Source organism: Canis lupus, chromosome 5 (genome assembly GCF_048164855.1).
Source record: "Canis lupus baileyi chromosome 5, mCanLup2.hap1, whole genome shotgun sequence".
NCBI lineage: Eukaryota > Metazoa > Chordata > Mammalia > Carnivora > Canidae > Canis > Canis lupus.
Window position 1 is genome coordinate 5,415,347 of NC_132842.1, and position 19,523 is coordinate 5,434,869.

Here is a 19,523-nt window from a genome sequence, read left to right on the forward strand (position 1 = left end):
GTGGCCCGACCCCTCCGCCGGCGCCGCCGCCGTGCCCTCTGCCCCGCGGGCCGTGTCTCCCGCGCTCCTCCCGCCGCCCCGGGGAGCCGGGCGCCCCCCCGACTTCCAGCAGAAATGGCCCCTCGGGAGACCGGCCGCCAGCCAGCGCCGCGCGCCGCGCCTCCCGCCGCCAGCTCTTGCTCTGCGAGTGGAGGCAGAAACAGGAGCCCGCCCTGCTCCCTGAGCCGGGGGCTCGGGCTTCCGCGGCTGTGTGTCCTGGGCGTCACCTGCCACGCGGCGGTCCGCGGCCGGCTGCTGCCTGGCCTCCGCGGAAGTGCCCACCCTTGCGTCCTTCCAGTACCGGTCGAACCGCGAGCTGGGCTCCTGTGAGACTCACGCCCCGTTAGCCCCGTCTCTCGACTTCTGGACTCTGTCCTCTGAAAACCGCCTGGGGGTACCGCGGCACAGCCTGGCGGCCTTGTCCTTACGCGGGAGTCCCAGGCCGGGGTGTACTCAGCTGCGTGGGATTGGGTGGCGGGTGGTAACGTTGGGCAGGTACAGGGTTAGTACCTGATGCGGCTCAGACCTTCCCTTGATTCTACAGCCAGATCTACTCTTCTCCGGGTAATGAGAAAGGGTATTTAGGGGAGAAATCCTTGGCCTCCTTAATAATTCAACATGTACACAAACAGGGCCGGTGAAAGTGTAGGTGTTGGATACGGAAAGATAGTCCTCAGAAAATGCAGCGTTACCAGGAAATAGACCGACAAGTAGGCAACCACAGTTATTAGAACTTTTGTCTTCTTTTGAACTTAAAAAAAGTGAAAGTACCCCTCCTGTAGCTGAGCACGTTATTTTTATATCTTCAAAGAGGCGTGTTTTTTTTCTTACTGTAAAAGCATAAAGTTTACTAGAATAAGCCTATTTTATGATTTTTTTTCTAATCCCGAAGAATATTATGTAAAAGTCAGGTGCTTTGCAAATAAAGATGGTTAGTACCCATCTGTGGCTTGATCCAGGTTTGTACATTACTCAATAGGTAGACTTTGCCATGGTAAAGTCTAGTAATAAACACTTGTATTTACAGTGATCCTACCACTTAGATTTTATCATTTGCCCTTTTCACAGATAGGGAAGCAGATAACGAGGATTTACATTTCTGGCCAAGCTCACAGTTGGCAGATGCAGCACTACATAATTCTAGCAGGCTATTTTCATTTAGAGATCATTTTCCCCGATTAAAACAAAACCGCTCGCTCTTAAAAAGACGTAGTATGGCAAGGCCAAGTAGGAAAGCAGATGAAATTTGTGAAGGTTTCTATTATAGTGTAGCTAAACCTTTGATGAACAATAACCCACCCTGAGAACATGCAGAATAGCAAGTAGTTTTCTTTTTTAATTTCTTATTTATTTATTCATAGAAACACAGAGAGAATGAGAGGCAGAGACACAGGCAGAGGTAGAAGCAGGCTCCAGGGTCTCCAGGATCACGCCCTGGGCTGCAGGCAGCACTAAACCGCTGTGCCACCGGGGCTGCCCCTAGCAAGTAGTTCTTTTGACCCAACTAAGCCAAATGTGTGTCTTAGGAAGTTAAAACCATTGAGCTGTGCAAATAGCTGCTAAAGAACAGACTCCTCTTGTGCAAAGGCTAGGAACAGCTTGGGTCTTTTTGACTGTACTTACATGAATGAAACAACCAATATTGACTAACAAAAATGGAGTAATTGAAAGTGTGTAAGTGTGTAATCGAAAGCATTTTCAAAGTTATTTTGATGTTGGGGAGTTAACTATACTTCAAGACATTTTCTTTCCATAGTGATGACACTGCTTAAAACATTATCATGGTTTTACAGCCAAGGAGAGATTAGGTACATAATACTATGTGTATATGTATACCATGTCTTGATTCATAGTACTGCCTGAAAACGTCTCTTGATGTTTTTAGATAAATGATCAATGAATTGTCAAGGTAACTGTGGTAAGAGCATTTATTGACAGAAGAGGTTCAAACATAGCTGCCCTGAAAGATTAACAGTTTTTGTGGATTTCCTAATCTTAGGGAAAACTGAATTCTAAACAATTAAATTTTGGAATTACTGATTTCTCTGAGATTTTGAGATAAAGTCTAAATATACATTTGGAATTTTGTCTTGGGATTGTAGTCTTTGACTAATTACTTGGATAAAGTGTAACAAAGGTGAGGGCTGGGGACCTCTGAAGCAGTTGACCTCTTTTGCTCCATGGCCAATGTTTAACTGTATTGACTGATCAACTGCCTTGCCAAAATGTCAATCAGTCGGTACAAAATCATGAGTATTAATGAATAGTATATACTGTCTGTGTTCTACTAAAATGTTAGGGCATTGTGAGAAATGCATAAATTATAAGTCTATTTCCACCTAGTGGCTCTCCTAAAAGAGAAGAAAAGACACTGTTGGTTCTACTTTTAATTGTAGAAGAATTTGTTTTCCATGGTGAATGCTGAAATCAGATGTTTTTGGTTAACTACCCATTATTCCCATTGATGTGTCTTACTTACCATGTATTTAGAGGAAAATAGAAAGGTTAAATCTGGTCCACACTTGCCTGTTTTTTTTTTTTTAAATTTTTATTTATTTATGATAGTCACACAGAGAGAGAGGATGGGAGAGAGAGAGAGAGAGAGAGGCAGAGACATAGGCAGAGGGAGAAGCAGGCTCCATGCACCGGGAGCCCGACGTGGGATTCGATCCCGGGTCTCCAGGATCGCGCCCTGGGCCAAAGGCAGGCGCCAAACCGCTGCGCCACCCAGGGATCCCTAAAGGATTTCTTAAATTTGTAAGTTTTTTTTGTTGTTGTTTTTTTGTTCTTGTTTTTTTCTGCCTCAGGCAGTTCTAGAAGATATTTTGGATCTTGACTTATCTGTCTCAGAAACAGATGATTTTATCCAGCTTGTGAGTGGTAAGAAGACTGTATTTGGATCTATTCCATTGGCTCACAGTTATGGTGGCCACCAGGTATGAGCAGCATCAGCATTACTTGCCTCATGTAAATATAAACAGTTGGTGGAAATGCTGTCCTATTAGTGAAGTTATTTTGCATTAATTCCTATAATGTTAGTGTCTGGAGACTTCAACAAGATGTTTCTAGAAGAATGTATCATAAGATGTTCATAATTAGCCGATGTGATTTCTTGTTGTGATAAAGCTCATGCCCAACTTCCTTTGATGGAATCAAGAAAACCGAGGTAACAATGAATTATTGCTAGAGAACTCATTCAGAGAAGTTTTGGCAGGAGATTTAGGTAAAGTCAAGTAGCACAAATATCAATATAAAAGCCTCAGAAGGATTAGGAGATAATAGTTTTGCTAGGATAGCTGCAGAACAAAGTTTTAGAACTGCTAGGGACTGCTAGAATTTAATCAGGATTAATTGGGGGATATTATATATGTTGAATCAATTAGGAAAGCATCTTCTAGAAATAAAGTTAAGACTTTGAAGCAAGGCACACCTGGGTGGCTCAGTGGTTGAGCATCTGCCTTTGGCTCAGGTCATGACCCTGGGGTCCAGGGATCGAGTCCGCATCAGGCTCCCTTCAGGGAGCCTGCTTCTTCCTCTGCCTATGTCTCTGCCTCTCTCTCTGTGTCTCTCCTGAATAAATAAAATCTTAAAAAAAAAAAAAAAATTAAAGCAAGTTCAGGGTGTGGTATCTGACTAATTTTATAAAAAAGGGAGAAAGAGAAGGAACACAGGACCAATTGTTGAACTAGATAAGATTTAACAGTCTGATTGTCTGGGGGCTGGTTTACTCTGGAATAATTTTTTGGGAAAAGTAGCGAAGTATAATAGGGTTGGAGTAAGGATGAAATTGGGAAATATGAAAAGTGAAAAGTGCTTCCATGATAGCTATAATAATAATAATATCAGGTTCTGGTTTGTTGGGTGCAGTTAATTCCTTTTAGATTTTTGTTGCTTTCGTTCCTCAATGCCCTAAGAAGCAAAAACGTCATAGAAGCTAAGCTAACATAAGCTGAGAAGCGAAGTGACATAGATAATTAGAACTGAAAAAGACCTCAGGAGTCATCTGTATGACAACCTTGAACCTCAGCATCTTGATCTTTAATGTGTAAGGGTTGACCAAGTCCATTCCAGGAGTTGTGAGAAGTGCTGAGGCAAAGAAATCCACTTAATTTTATTTAACACCCTTTTTTTCAAACATACTCGACTGTAGGGTTTTGTTGGGCTTTGTTTTTAAGGAATAATTACTAACATTTTGCTGAACTATGTTTTTTCAATTTAGAAACTGCGGGACTAGATGATCCTTATTTTATTTTATTTTATTTTTTCCTAGCTCCCAAATACAGGGATTCCATAGTTCAAAAAGTCATTCCCCACATAGGTTAAATTGATTAGTGTTTTGTACCAGTACTTACGTGTACTGTTAAAGTACAAATGCAGACCTTAAGCCTGCAGAGTTTTATTAAGCTGTGTTTTTTTTTTTTGTAGTTTCTTTTTGTAGTATAGATTACATTTTTATCAATTTCACATTTCATCTCTTGCTTCTGATTTGAAATTATAAATATTTATAAGGATGGCTTTGCCATTTTGAAGAGTAAATTATTTTTATTTTTTATTTTTTAAACGATTATATTTATTTATTCATGAAAGACCCAAAGAGACAGGCAGAGGGAGAGGCAGGCTCCCCACAGGGATCCCTGGACCCCGGGATCACAACCTGAGCTAAGGCAGATGCTCAAGCACTGAGCCACCCAGATGTCCTAGTAAACGATTTTTTTTTAAAATTTTTATTTATTTATGATAGTCACAGAGAGAGAAATAGAGAGAGGCAGAGACACAGGCAGAGGGAGAAGCAGGCTCCATGCACAGGGAGCCTGATGTGGGATTCGATCCCAGGTCTCCAGGATCGCGCCCTGGGCCAAAGGCAGGCGCCAAACCGCTGCGCCACCCAGGGATCCCTAAACGATTTTTATTAATAGAGAACTACCTTCTTGTTTCCCCTGACTTCCGTCCTGGCTCTGGATTCACCATTCTTTCTTCTTCTTTTTCACAGTGTGGGATATATCTAATGTATTGTTGACTTTAGAAATTTCCAGAGTATCCTGAGAGCACCTCTCAGATTTGTGGTCTTAGGGGTTATTACATAGCTAAAATTAATGGTAGTCTGTTTCTGGTTAAAATAAAAAATTAAAATACTGAGTAGATTTTTCTCAAATTCATGTTTTTCTGTCAGAACTATAAATATAGTTTAAATATTCCACACCTGTTTATAGAACTCCTTTTATGTGCCAGGAGTTAAAATGGTGAAAGACACCTGTCCTCTTTGCTCAGATTGCTAATACTCTAGGGTAGAGGATAGATAAAGAAATGAATTCTGATTACATCAGGGTTGTGATGGGGTCGATAGGAGTTTGGGAATTCACAGAACCACCCTCCTAGTCCCAGAAAGTCTGGGAAGTCTTCTGTGGAAGTAACATGCATCTAGAAAATGGAGTAATGTCTAAGCAAATCACTGCCAGGAATGATAATTATTACCATCTTACAAGCACTTACATATGTTAGATGTAGTACAAAGCACGTGTTAGCATTTATTCTTACAACAACCTGGCAAGGGTTATCCTATTTTACAGAAATGAAAGGTCAGTCTCAGTGGGATTAAGTAACTCAAATTTACATATCTAGTAAGTGGCATAACTGGAAGTTGGGCAACCACAAACAGAAAAAGTTGGAAACAGTTGACTGTAAGTTCAAAAGCAATTTTCTCGGGTACAAATATGTTCTTGATTTTACATTGCATACATGTACTATCGGTAAGTTTTCTATGAATAAATTGTTCCTAGTTCGTATTCCAGATTTAAATAGATCAGTAGGTCAGTTCTAAGTATTCTACACCCAACAAACTTGAGCTCAGCTGTAAGATGATGAAGTTAATTATGTGTCTCCAATTTATATTTTTAAAATCAATTTCACTTACGTCTTATTGATTGAATTTTATTTTCACCTTTGTTCAAGATGTTGATTATTATAATCCTAAAAATGCAACACCCCATTCTCAATTTGGACAAAATAACTTTGGCTATAAAATTACTATGAAAGCTTCAAAGGTTAATAAGCATGAATAATTTTCCTTTGTCTCCTTTAGTTTGGGATATGGGCAGATCAGCTCAGGGACGGAAGAACCCACCTTATTGGAATTTACATGAACAGGTACCACATGTTTCCTGGTATAATAGCTTTTCTGGTAAATATTAACATGAATCTTCTAATACTTAGATTTCTTTGTTGTTGTTGAAGGCAGGGTGAAAAGTGGGAGCTCCAATTAAAAGGCTCAGGAAAGACCCCATACTCCCGGTACAGTTTGATACTTTTTTTAGAGTCATCTAAATAAAAATTGATGTTGTCTCTTAACTATACCTGAAAAGCTTTTTTCTCTTATTTGCCCTAGATATGGTGATGGCAGAGCTGTACTTCGTTCCTCAGTGAGAGAATTTTTATGCAGCGAGGCTATGCACTCTCTTGGAATTCCAACTAGCAGAGCTTCAAGGTAATTCCTTTTTCCTGAAAGCTAACTTTCAGGACTGCATCATGTTATCTGCAGGCATGTGTCAGTACATTGAGCAGATAAATCTCTGGTAGCATGACTTCTCATTGTTTCTTAGGGTTTTAGGGACTTCTTGGTAGTTTGCTAGCAGTTAACATATAACTTTAATTGTTGGATTCTCTTATGTTTCAGTCTAATTGTGAGTGATGATGAGGTATGGAGAGATCAGTTCTACAATGGAAACATTACAAAAGAACGAGGTAATAAAATTTCTAGAATACTTACATAAAATTAGGCTAAGTTCCTAAAGAATAACAGATCCTGCACCTCTTTGCAGTCTTATTAAAAAATGACCCATGGTTCAAGATGTAATTGCAGCATTAGGATATTATCATAGAACATCCTTTCTTCACATCATCAGCTCTTTGGTTTCAAACAGCAGGAATCTGGGAAGTGAACAAAAATGTTTATGGACAGCCAGCAAAATGTTACAAAGCCAGGACACGAAAGTTCATATACTTTTTTCTGAGGAGAGACTCCTCAGATCTTTCCTCAGAGCCTGACTGCTCTTACTTCATGCTTACTTCCAATCGGTTCAGTTAACTTTTTCCTCAGCCATTAGTAGGCCAGAAATAAAAAATTAGGAAGGGGTGAGAAGTGTGGTGTAGAGCAGCAAAGAGAAAAAATGAGAGAAACTTGACCCTGAATCTCTGGGGAGAGAAGAGACTTGAAAATCAACAGTATACGTTTTTTAAAAAATAAAAATTAAAAAATTAAAAAATAAATGTTTTATTTATATTCATTCATTCATTTATTCAGAGTAAGCTCTACAACAATGTGGGGCTTGCACTCACTCCCCTGACATCAAGAGTTACATGCTCTACCAACTAAGCAAGCCAGGGGCCCTAATAATAAACTTATTCAACACCTTAGAAAGCAGAGTTGTTGAAGGCTGCTGATAGCTGCACATGTTTTTTTGGGGCCTGTGCACATCACTGTGTGACAGGGCAGGATTTTTCCTGTTATTCACAGTGATTTACTGAGTGTGCATGTTATTATATTCCTTATGCTTAGCACCTGATATGTTTCGACAAGATTTTCATTAAAAAAAAAAATCTCCCTAAGATATTCATGCTTAAAGGAGTTCAGGGTTACTTATCTTTGAGATTAGGAAGGATTTCAGTGGGAAAAAAAGAAGCAGTGTGCTGGGCATTTGGAGCAGGGAATAGCACAGAGGCTCAGGGGTAGCAGTGAGTGTGGTATTGTATCAAAGCACAGCACCAACTGAGCAGGAGGCTTTGTTGCCTGTAATAGACTTCATCTTGACACCTAAACACACCTAAGTACAGCATTCCTTTGGAGAAAAGAATCACGCAGTTCTATTTACTAACTATATGACTAATGGCGGCAATAGAGGGTACAAGTACTAACACAAAAATACATAGACTCACTTTATTTCTTCAGTGTATGCATAAGTTAAAATGTACACAAAACTTTATTTATTGAGGTTAATTTTCAGTTAGTTATACCAATAGAAGGCCCTTGCAGGGACTATGCCATGGAAATCATTCACTGATTCCTATTCCAGGATGAGGTACAAGGAAAAGGTCACAGCAGAGAAGACAGTGGGAATCCCACATTTGGATCCTAATGTTTAGGTGAGCAGCCTTTACTGAGATTGGAGCTGTGGTATTTCTGAAAGTGTTATGGTTCCCGACATCCTTACTGAAGATCTTCCTGTTGAGAGGACAGAGGATTGCTTCAAAAGAGCAAAAGCGATTAATTCTTCCCCTTGCATCATGCAGTACAGCTTCCAGCATTTTCTGATGTCTAGGTGCCTACCCTGTCTATACTTAGAAATTCCAACTTTCTCAAGCAGGCTTAGCAAGATATGTCTTCAGACAAAAAACATTTCCTCCTTTAAGAGGAATTCTGCTTCCTTTTGTTAAGATAGTTTTAAAAAGTCATATAAATTTCCTTAGACAAACTAGAATCGTTTGGAATGTGGATCCTGTATTGTAGTTATCAGCATAATAAATCCAGATACCTGGTCCATGAGGCATAGACATGAGAAAAGACATGAGGGAAGGCAATAAGCAGAGCAGAGAAGTCTTCACACTGGTCAGAGCCTCTGAGTCTCTTACTTTGGCAAGTATTTACTGAGCTCATGGTCATCTCACTTGTTGAGAGAGTCATCTACACTCACTGGGCATTATTTCTAACTTCTCATTTGTTTTTTGGGTCACTTCTGTTTGGATTCACAGTGTCACTGACATTTTTCCATCAATGTCATACTGGTAATACTTCCATTATTGTTCACTTATCTCTCTGGCATTTGATATATATTAGTGACCACCTCGTCCTGAAAAATGTCTCTGTTGGCTCACATAACCACATGTATATTCCTGTTTGTTTCCCAAATGCCTGAAACAGTTCTTGACATATAAACAGTTACTCACATAATAAATTATTAAATGATTAGAAAAAAATACATATACACAAACATTAATCCATTCCTTTTGTTTTTGACTGTCTTTCAGTAATTCCCAAGTCATATCCACAAAGTCCAATTTTCTTCTGGATTCTTTCTCATCCAATGCATTAAACACTACTAGTTAGTTGACTAATCAGTTAAAATAGGAAGTAAAAAATATGATACACAGACACCTTAAATACCCTGTTTTCAAACATTGGCCAATTTTTTTGCCACCCCCATTTGTGAAGCCTTATGTAACCCTGCAGACGTAAATAATTGTTCCCTGCTCTGTTATCTTTATATCTTTTATATAGTTTTATTATTGCATGTATCACACTGTAATGTCATTACTTCTTCGTGTGCTCTTCTCCCCGATGGGCTCTGTGTGCCCTGAGGCGTGGGTCCTCTGAGTCTGGGTATTGGCATATTTTCCCCCTGTGCCTGCACCTGGCATGGTGGTACAGTATGTACAGTAGGTACACACTGGATATTTATTGAACTAATATGCGTTTGTAATATAACATGATGGAATCTAATACTGTCTTAGAAAGACATTTCCAGTTTTTTAAAAAATTATTTATTTATTAGAGAAAGAAAAAGAGAGCACAGGCAGGGGAGGGGCAGAGGGAGAAGCAGACTCTCTGCTAAGCAGGGAGCCTGACTCAGGGCTTGATCCTGGGACCCTGATCATAATCTGAGCTGAAGGCAGATGCTTAACCAACTGAGCCACTCAGGTGCCCCATAAACACATTTCCAGTTTTGACTGGTTTTGAGGAAGTATTTCTCTATGGCTGTTTTGAGAGTAAAATCTTGGTTTAATTTTAAAAAGTTTAAGCTTGAATATAACAGATTCCTGAATGTCAAGGGCAGATTGGGATGATTTGATACTGGGGAACACTGATGCCCTGTCCTCTCTCTCCAGGACATTATTAGACTTCATCATACAGGAGCATTTCCCCTCAGTAAAGATCACAGTACCTAACAGATACGTGGTAAGTTTTTAAAGAGAAAGGACAGTACTCGGTTTCTCTCATTGCCTGCCAATATCAACAGTTATAACTTAGAGCTTAACTAAAAGTAGGAAAGATGATGTCGAGCACTTTGAACGTTTTGTCAGAGGAGAAGGTGAACCACTTCATAAACAAGACACAGATAAGAAAGTTGTTTTGTTTGAGAGGTATTCAGAGAAAAAGAACAGGTGTTACCACATCCAAACTCTAGATGTTATGTTTTGCACATATGTTTTGTAACTTGGTCTTATGTATTGTTTCTCACAAATGAGATATATCGATATTTCTAAGTAGTTCTAAAATAAACACAATATATGACAGGAAAATGTGATTTCCTAATCTCATGGAAATGATTTGGTCTTTGTAACCCTTTTTCATTCTCTTAGCAGCTAGAGAAGGGAATTCTATTATTTTTCTTGGTGACTCAGTTTAAAGGTTAAGAACTTACTTTGCTTACACTTAACTCCCTTGTGCTGAATTCTAATGCATTTCCTGTTCTTTTTTTTTTTTTTTTTAATTCAATTTGCAAACAGATAGTATAATACTCAGTGCTCATGCTTTTCCTGTTCTTATTGGAAGTGGAAAAAGCCTGGCCATAATACTGTGTCTGAGACTTTATATAGTATTTCTTGATGACTAATTCCACATTCTTCCATTTTTTTCTTATGCCTGGTAATTTCCATTCCTTTAGTCAACCTTTAGCACTCTGAATTCTTTCCATGTTCTCCTTGTGACTTATCAGAAGATCCTAAAACAGTACACATTCCTGAAAATCTGAAAAATTTCTGAATTTTATTTTAGGACTTTTTCTCTGTTGTGGTATCAGAGACGGCACAACTCATTGCCTTGTGGATGTCTGTTGGTTTTGCTCATGGTAAGTCATCTACTGATGTTTCATTTTTCTGATGGGAAAGTAGAGTTAATTTGTTGAAGCAGAAGACTTCTTTCTTGTACTTCAAAATATTCCCGCTAATGAGCTTCTTAAACTTTTATGGTGTATGAATTTGTTTTTAGCAGCAGAGAAAAAAATGTTCTTGTGTTTAAAATGGTTTTGAATGGAACAGTATGCACAAAATAGAATAGGCATCCTCAAATCGAGGAGGATGTTATTACCTGTAAAGTTTTCTTTAAAAAAATATTTATTTATTTATGTATTTGAGAGAGAGAGAATGCATGAGTGAGGGGGCAGAAGAAGAGCTGCAGGGAGAAGCAGACTCCCCTGCTGAGTGCTGTGCCAGAGGACCACCACCAAATGCTGGGCTCCATCTTAGGATCCAAAGATCTTGACCTGAGCTGAAATCAAGAGTTGGACACATGGGATGCGGGTGGCTCAGCAGTTGAGCATCTGCGTTTGGCTTGGGGCCTGATCCCAGGACCCAGGATAGAGTCCCGCATTGGGCTCCCTGTGGGGAGCCTGCTTCTCCCTCTGCCTGTGTCTCTGCCTCTCTCTCTCTCTGTGTCTCTCATGAATAAATAAATAAATGTTTAAAAAAAAAAAAGAGTTGGACACTTAACCGACTGAGCCACCCAGGTGCCCTAGCCTGTAAAGCCACCTTGTGGCTACATATTTAGAACTCTTTAAAGCTGTTTTTAAAATCTTTTTTTTTTTTTTTTTTAGATTTTATTTATATATTCATGAGAGACACAGGAAAGGGACAGAGACACAGGCAGAGAGAGAAGCAGGCTCCACACAGGGAGCCCAATGTGGGACTCAATCCTGGGGCCCCAGGATCATGCCCTGGGCCAAAGGCAGATGCTCAACTGCTGAGCCACCCAGGCAGTCCCTAAAATTTTAATCATAAAAGCACTGAATGCTTATGGTAAAGAATTGAAAGTATACAGAAGTGAGTGTGAATTCCATTCTCCAGGGTAATCATTATTAACCATTTCATATCAATCCTTTTGGACTTTTTTGGGGATGATATTCATATACCTCCTGTGAAAAAAGCAGGGCTGCCTTGTGTGTTTGAAGCCGTGTAGAGTGTGAAGTTGCATAGGAAGGAATTTGTTTTTCCTTCCTATGGAAAACAAATCGTATGTACCAGTGTCTCTAGATAAATATGAAAAGGAGATCCCACACATGTATTTTATTTCACTAAGAAATTATCACAGGGTTATTTCAGATAAATTGTACAGCTAATACAGTGGTGTGGTGGTAGAAAGAATTAGGTTGACTCATAAAGTGGTTATTGTAAAACTTTTTGAAATCCGCGTCCCTTATCACAGGCATCCTCCGCATATCTCTCTTGGGGTGGGTTAGGGTTGGGAGAGTAGGGTAGGTGTTTTAGAGTTTTTGCTATGATGAACTATACCAAGTGACTACCAGGCAACTTTATCTTTGTATTCTTGAAGGTGACTTTTTGAGGACAAACCCCTAAAGTGGAATGGCTGGGTTAGAGAGTCTGTACATTTACAGAGATACACAGGGCCATCATGCTCTGAAAAAGGTTAAAACCCTATATTGGACACAGTGGCCAAATATCCTGTATTATGCTGGCATATCCGTTCCCTGGCTTCCTCCTACCCCACACTCCTGTTGCCAGCCATAGTGCCCTTGCCTAGGGTGTGGGAGAAGGACGATACACTCCCTCTCCACTCTGTTAGTTGTCTGCAGCTGATGACTGTAACCAGAGTGCATACCCATGTTTTCCCCTTTTCCCAACCTTTGAAAATGAGTTAATCTTATTCCTTTACCAGTTTCACTTCTATTCCAAGCAACATTTATTTTTAAAACAAAGGCAAGAAATTGAGGATAAGTAAGAGGAAAATTTCTTTCTTGGGACTTTTGTTCCTGTAGTATTTGAAATCTTTGTGGGCGTGGGGTCTAAAACAAAAGGCTAAATTTGGTTAAAAGATATAGTTTTAATGTATATTATGCTATTTGACATCACCAGTGAAACTTTCAATTGATAGTCTAATTTTGTGTCATTTCTAAAACAAATGCATTTTAATTACCTTTCCTATTCTGGATAATTTTATACATTTAAAAATGCTTTATTATTTTATTACCATGGTTTTCAAATCTTTTTGTTGTGGTTTCAGGTGTTTGTAATACTGATAACTTCAGTTTGTTATCCATTACAATTGACTATGGCCCATTTGGTTTTATGGAAGCCTATAACCCAGGTATGTGTGCTTTATGTGTAAATATGTGTGTGTATACACACATGTATTTTATTTCACTAAGAAATTATCACAGGGTTATTTCAGATAAATTGTACAGCTAATACAGTGGTGTGGTAGTAGAATTAGGTTGACTCATAAAATGGTTTTTTTTTTTTTTTTTGTGGTGCTCTATGTTCTAGATGCTATAGGGATACAAAACTGAGTCTTTTGTGGTCTCTACCCTTATGGAATTACATATTAGAGATGACAGGGAAGGTGATAGGAGATATGTGTGAGACAGATGCAGGTGTAACTTCTGGCATCTGGGCCTCAGCGGCAAGTTATTTAACTTCTCACCTTACCAACTTACAAAATGGAGGTCATAGTAACCCAATACTTACAAGGAGGGATCTTACCAGGCTTTGTGGAGGATGTGCCACCTGAAGTGAAATTTGAAGTTCATGTATGATCACCTGAAAATTCTTACATGTTGGAATTGTATTCCTCTAGTAGGCAAATAATTCATATTTTAAAATAATTTCATATGTATAAATAGCGTTTTTGTGACTTTTGAGTTTAATGTTTAATGTCAGAAAAATTTAATAAATATAAATATATCTAATGAATATAAATTTATTAAGTTTAAATATGAACTTAGGGAGAGGCTATTTATTATAATCATCCCCATGATAAAATGCTAGTATTTTTTGTTTTAAACAGATTTTGTCCCAAACACATCTGATGATGAAAGAAGATATAAAATAGGAAATCAGGCCAATATTGGGATGTTTAATTTAAACAAGTTGTTGCAAGCTTTAAACCCATTACTGGATCCTAGGCAAAAGCAACTGTGAGTAAATTCTAAATCCACTACTTAAATCTGTGTGAAAATATATTTGTATAATGATCATTTTTTGAAAAAACCAGAAGCTAACATTTTATTTTATTTTATTTTTTAAGAGGATGAGGGACTCCCCTGCAGCTTTCTTTCTTTCTTTTTTTTTTTTTTTAATTTGTTTATGATAGTCACAGAGAGAGAGAGAGAGAGAGGCAGAGACACAGGCAGAGGGAGAAGCAGGCTCCATGCACCGGGAGCCTGATGTGGGATTCGATCCCAGGTCTCCAGGATCGCGCCCTGGGCCAAAGGCAGGCGCCAAACCGCTGCGCCACCCAGGGATCCCAGAAGCTAACATTTTAAAAGCCATCTTATTGTTTAGTCTTTAATAATGAAGGCATTTCAAACTGTACATTTTTCTCTAGTACAGTTTGCCTTTTTCCCATAGTTATCAGGATAAAGTGTTTCCCTATTTATTGCTTTCTAAGTGTTGTGAAATTTTAGTTTATTTCTTCTTTGATCTAAGGGTTATTTATCACTGTTTTTCCCAATATCTAATTTTTAGACTTATTTTATCCACATATTTTTATATGTGTTTGGCAAAATCTATTTAAAATGTGTTAAGGTTCTTTATGACCCCAAGATAATGAATTTTGTGCATGTTTTGGTATGGTTAATACAAAAGAATGTATACTCCATAGACAGAGGTTTTACTATATCAAATTGAGTGTATTGAGTGTATTATTCAAGATGTTTATGACTCTATTTTTTTAATCTATTTGATAAATTTTATTCATAAGAGATGTATATTAAAATCTCCCACTTTAATTGTATTTTTACTAAGTAATTTTTTCTAATTGTTTTAAATTTACATATTTTGCTATTGTATTATTGGTACATACAGGTTTTTACTTGTTTCCCTAAAATAAAAAAAAAATGTGCCTTTTAGCCTAACATAATGAGATCTTGATTTATCCTTTTAATTCCAAATTTCAGTTTATCTGATACTAATATTGCCATTCATGTTTTCTTTTGGTTGGATTTGCCTTGAGTCTCACTTTGTTTTTTAGCTTTCTTTTTTTTTTTTTAAGATTTTTATTTATTTATTTATTCATGAGAGACACAGAGAGAGAGAGAGAGCGGGGCAGAGACATAGGCAGAGAGAGAGAGAAACAGGCTCCATGCAGGGAGCCCGATGTGGGACTCGATCCGGGATTCCAGGATCACGCCCTGGGCTGAAAGCAGGCACTCAGCTGCTGAGCCACCCAGGCGTCCCTTAGCTTTCTTTAAAAAAAAATTAAATTCAATTAGCCAAGATATAGTACATCTTTAGTTTCAGAGGTAGAGTTCAGTAATTTGTCAGTTGCGTATAACACCCAGTGCTCATCACATCATGTGCCCTCCTTAATGCCCATCACCCAGTTACCCTATCCTCCCACCCACCTCCCCTCCAGTAACCCTCGGTTTCTTTCCCATTGTTAAGAGTCTCTCATGGTTTGTCTCCCTCTCTGATTTCTTCCCATTCCATTTTCCCTCCCTTCCCCTATGATCCTCTGTGCTATTTCTTATATTCCACATATGAGTGAAACCATATGATGATTGTTTTTCTCTGATTGATTTATTTTGCTCAGCATCGTACCCTCCAGTTCCAACGCATCAACATAAATGGTAAGATTTCATCCTTTCAGATGGCTGAGTCATATTCCATTGTATGTATATATATGTACACACCACAGCTTCTTTATCCATTCATCTGTCAATGGACATCTGGATTTCTTTCTATAGTTTGGCTATTTTGGACATCTCTGCTATAAACATTGGGGTGCAGGTGCCCCTTTGGATCACTACATTTGTATCTTTGGGGTAAATACCTTGTAATGCAATTGCTGGGTTGTAGGGTAGCTCTGTTTTTAACTTCCTGAGGAACTTCCAGGAGGTTCCCCTTCCTTTGGAGATGTGTCTAGTAAGAAGTTGCTGCAGCTGAGGTCACAGAGGTTGCTGCCTGTGTTCTCTAGGATTTTGATGGATTTCCGTCTCACATTTAGGTCTTTCATCCATTTTGAGTCTATTTTTGTGTACGGTGTAAAAAAATGTTCCAGTTTCATTCTACATGTGGCTGTCTGATTTTCCCAACACCATTTGTTGAAGAGACTGCCTTTTTCTCTTTGGGTATTCTTTCCTGGTTGTTGAAGATGAGTTGACCATAGAGTTGAAGATCCATTTCTGGGTTCTCTATTCTGTTTCATTGATCTGTGTGTCTGTATTTGTGCCAGTACCACGTTGTCTTGATGATCACAGCTTTGTAACAGAGCTTGAAGTCTAGCTTGTGATGCCACCAGCTTTGGCTTTCTTTTTCAACATTCCTCTGGCTATTCAGAGTCTTTTCTGGTTCCATACAAATTTTAAGATTATTTGTGCTAGCTCTGTGAAAAAATGTCAATGGTACTTTGATAGCAATTGCAGTTTTTTTTTACCATTTTTATCACTTTGTTTTTTTAAATTTATTTTTTGTATATTTTTTTATTGGAGTTTGATTTGTCAACATATAGTACAACACCCAGTGCTCATCCCATCAAGTGCCCCCCTCAGTGCCCGTCACCCAGTCACCCCAACCCCCTGCCCACCTCCCTTTCCACTACCCATTGTTCGTTTCTCAGAGTTAGGAGTCTCTCATGTGCTGTCACCCTCACTAATATTTCCCACTCATTTTCTCTCTTTTCCCCTTGAATCCCTTTCACTAGTTTTTATATTCCCCGAATGAATGAGACCATATAATGTTTGTCCTTCTCCGATTGACTTAATCACTTTGTTTTAAAGTATGTTTCTTGGGCAGCCCAGGTGGCCCAGCAGTTTAGTGCCGCCTTTGGCCCAGGGTGTCATCCTGGAGTCCCAGGATCAAGTCCCATGTCGGGCTCCCTGCATGGAGCCTGCCCCTCCCTCTGCCTGTGTCTCTGCCTCTCTGTCTCTGTGTCTCTCAACAATAAATAAATAAAATCTTAAAAAAAAAAAAAGGTTTGTGTCTTATAAGAGCAAATAGTACCTATAGCCAGGTTTTAACTCAATGTGATGGTTTATGTCTTAATAGAAGTATGTAGGCTGTTCACATTTATTGTAACAATTCATTTATTTTATTCCTATCTTACATCATCCTTTATTTTATGTATCAGTTCCCACTCCCCACTTTCCTTATCTTTTTATGATGTGGGCAGTTCATTCATCATCACCCCCTTTGTTGATGTGGAAACTACTGTATTCCCCACTGCCACTGACCATTTCCAGAACAACAAGTGGAAGGCAAAGCATATAGTGATTTCATTAACCCCAGGTAGCAAAAAGAGTTACTACAATAAACATTAAAGTTTTATATTCCATATATGGTTTCCTTAACTAATTTAATGTAATTTTAAAATACATTGGTAATACATCATAGTTAAAAAATCAAAGCAATGTAAAACAGTATTAATCAAGTAGTCATTCTTGTCTCCATTAATTTAGTATCACTTTTGCCCTGCAGAGTTCATTTATTCATTCAACAAATATTTATTGAAGTGCTCAGTATGTGCCAGACACTGCTCTAAGTGCTAAGGGGATAGCAATGAATCAAACAGCACAATAATTGTGCCCTTGTGGTGCTTATTCTGGTGGGATAGACAGTCAAACAGAATAAATAAGTTACATAGCTTATTAGAAGGAGATACATACAATGAAGAAGAATAAAGCAGAAGATAGGGAATAAAGGGAGGGAAGGGTTCACAGTTTTAAAAGGATGATCACTCAAGCAAAGGCTTGAAGAAATCACAGGAGCAAGCCGCATAGATACCTGGGGGAAGAGTGTTCCAGGCACGGGACCAGCCTGTGCAAAGGCCGTGAGCAGGTGTGTGTGGGGAATTTAAGGAAAAGCAAGAAGCATCCTCTGGCTGCCTCAGAATGAGCAAGGGGAAGACTTAGAAGGGATGAGGTTAGTAAGGTAAAGGGAGTGGAGCTTCAGAATGATTTGAGCTTTTGTATGATTTAAAATATGTTAATATTAAGAAATAGAAACTTACTTTAAAGATAAGTTTAAGGTTAAGAATGCTTTAATCTTTACATTTTTATGAAATATGTGAACCGAGATTGATAAATATGACTATATTTATATTTAATATGTGAAAAGGTTCACTTTTGTTCTTGTAAAGTGTAATTCAAGAATGTTAATTTGTTTTTTTTTTTTTTTTAAGAATGTTAATTTGAAATCAAGATTTAACTGTCCTTCCTTTTTTTTTTTTTTTCCCCCTGTAGAGCTGCTCGGATTCTTGAGGGGTATCCTGTTCTTTATTATACAAGGTTTGTCCTTTTGAATAGAGATATTGAAAGATCCTGATTGATTTGAGGACAGTTCGCAAAATAGTGAGAGTTGAACTGAACTGACACTTCTCTTTCAGATTTAGAGAATTGTTCAAAGCCAAACTGGGGTTACTTGGGGAAAGGAAGGATGATGATGATTTAATTGCAGTTCTATTACATGTGAGTTTGTCATTTTATCTTTTTTTTCTTGACTAACATTTGAATTACTAATCAGCATATTCTTGAAGAATTGAAATTGATAAATATAATTATTTTCCTTAGCTCATGGAAAAGACAGAAGCTAATTTTACAATGACATTTCGGCAGCTCAGTGAGATCACTCAAAGCCAGTTAGAGGAGCTCAGCATTCCCCAGGTAGTAATTTTTGACATTTGGTTTTCTCTTAATTAAATTTTCTTTAACGGATATATTGAGGCATAATTTACATGCCATAAAATTTCACTGGCTTTAAGCATATAATTCAATGATTTTTTATAATTTACAGATCAGTGCATTTATCACAACTATTTGATTCTGGAACAATTCCATCACCCTAAAAAAAATATCCTTTGTGCCTATTTGCAGTTAATCCCTGTTTCCACTCCTAGCCCCAAGCAGCTACTAATTTACTTTATGTCTCAAGGTTTTTACTTTCTAGACATTTCCTATAAATGGAATCATACAATATGTGGTCATTTGCACTTGGCTTCTTCATTAGCCGAGTTTTGAAGTTCATCCATGTTATTACTCAGTGGTTCTTTCCTCTTTGTCACTGATTGGTACTCCACTGTAAGGATATACCATCTTTTGCTAATCCATTTACCAGTTGATGGACATTTGGGTCATCTCCACTTCTTGGCTATAGTGAATAAATACTGCTCTGAACACTCACCTACAAGTTTTTGGGTGAACATATGTTTTCATTTCTGTTGGATAGATACTAGGAGTGGAATTGCTGGATTGTTTAGTAAATGTGTGCTTGATTCTTTAAGAAACAGGGGATCCCTGGGTGGCTCAGTGGTTTTGCGCCTGCCTTTGGCCCAGGGCGCGATCCTGGAGTCCCGGGATCGAGTCCTGCGTCGGGCTCCCGGCATGGAGCCTGCTTCTATCCTCTCCCTCTGCCTGTGTTTCTGCCTCTCTCTCTCTCTCTCTCTCTCTCTATGTCTATCATAAATAAATAAAAAAAAAAAAAAAAAAAAAAAGAAACTGCCAAACTGTTTCTAAAGTGGTGGCATTTAATTCAGTTTTAAAAGTATG

The 19,523-nt window shown here is 38.4% G+C and overlaps 2 protein-coding genes across 2 annotated transcripts in view; one reads left to right on the forward strand and one right to left on the reverse strand.

Moving 5' to 3' along the window:
- Window positions 1-3,632, reverse strand: part of PDSS1 (decaprenyl diphosphate synthase subunit 1) — a 46,819-nt gene extending 43,187 nt beyond the window's left edge. Inside the window, exon 1 of the mRNA XM_072825302.1 lies at window positions 267-3,632. The gene's annotated coding sequence lies outside the window, so the exon portion shown is untranslated. The remainder of the gene's footprint in view (window positions 1-266) is intronic.
- LOC140633116 (protein adenylyltransferase SelO-like) overlaps window positions 720-19,523 on the forward strand; it is a 30,739-nt gene continuing 11,935 nt past the window's right edge. The window contains exons 1-12 of the mRNA XM_072825142.1: window positions 720-749; window positions 2,802-2,975; window positions 6,119-6,183; window positions 6,271-6,327; window positions 6,422-6,520; window positions 9,916-9,985; window positions 10,805-10,877; window positions 13,046-13,129; window positions 13,829-13,958; window positions 18,222-18,266; window positions 18,365-18,446; window positions 18,549-18,641. Coding sequence (XP_072681243.1) covers window positions 720-749; window positions 2,802-2,975; window positions 6,119-6,183; window positions 6,271-6,327; window positions 6,422-6,520; window positions 9,916-9,985; window positions 10,805-10,877; window positions 13,046-13,129; window positions 13,829-13,958; window positions 18,222-18,266; window positions 18,365-18,446; window positions 18,549-18,641 — 1,002 coding nt within the window. The remainder of the gene's footprint in view (window positions 750-2,801; window positions 2,976-6,118; window positions 6,184-6,270; window positions 6,328-6,421; window positions 6,521-9,915; window positions 9,986-10,804; window positions 10,878-13,045; window positions 13,130-13,828; window positions 13,959-18,221; window positions 18,267-18,364; window positions 18,447-18,548; window positions 18,642-19,523) is intronic.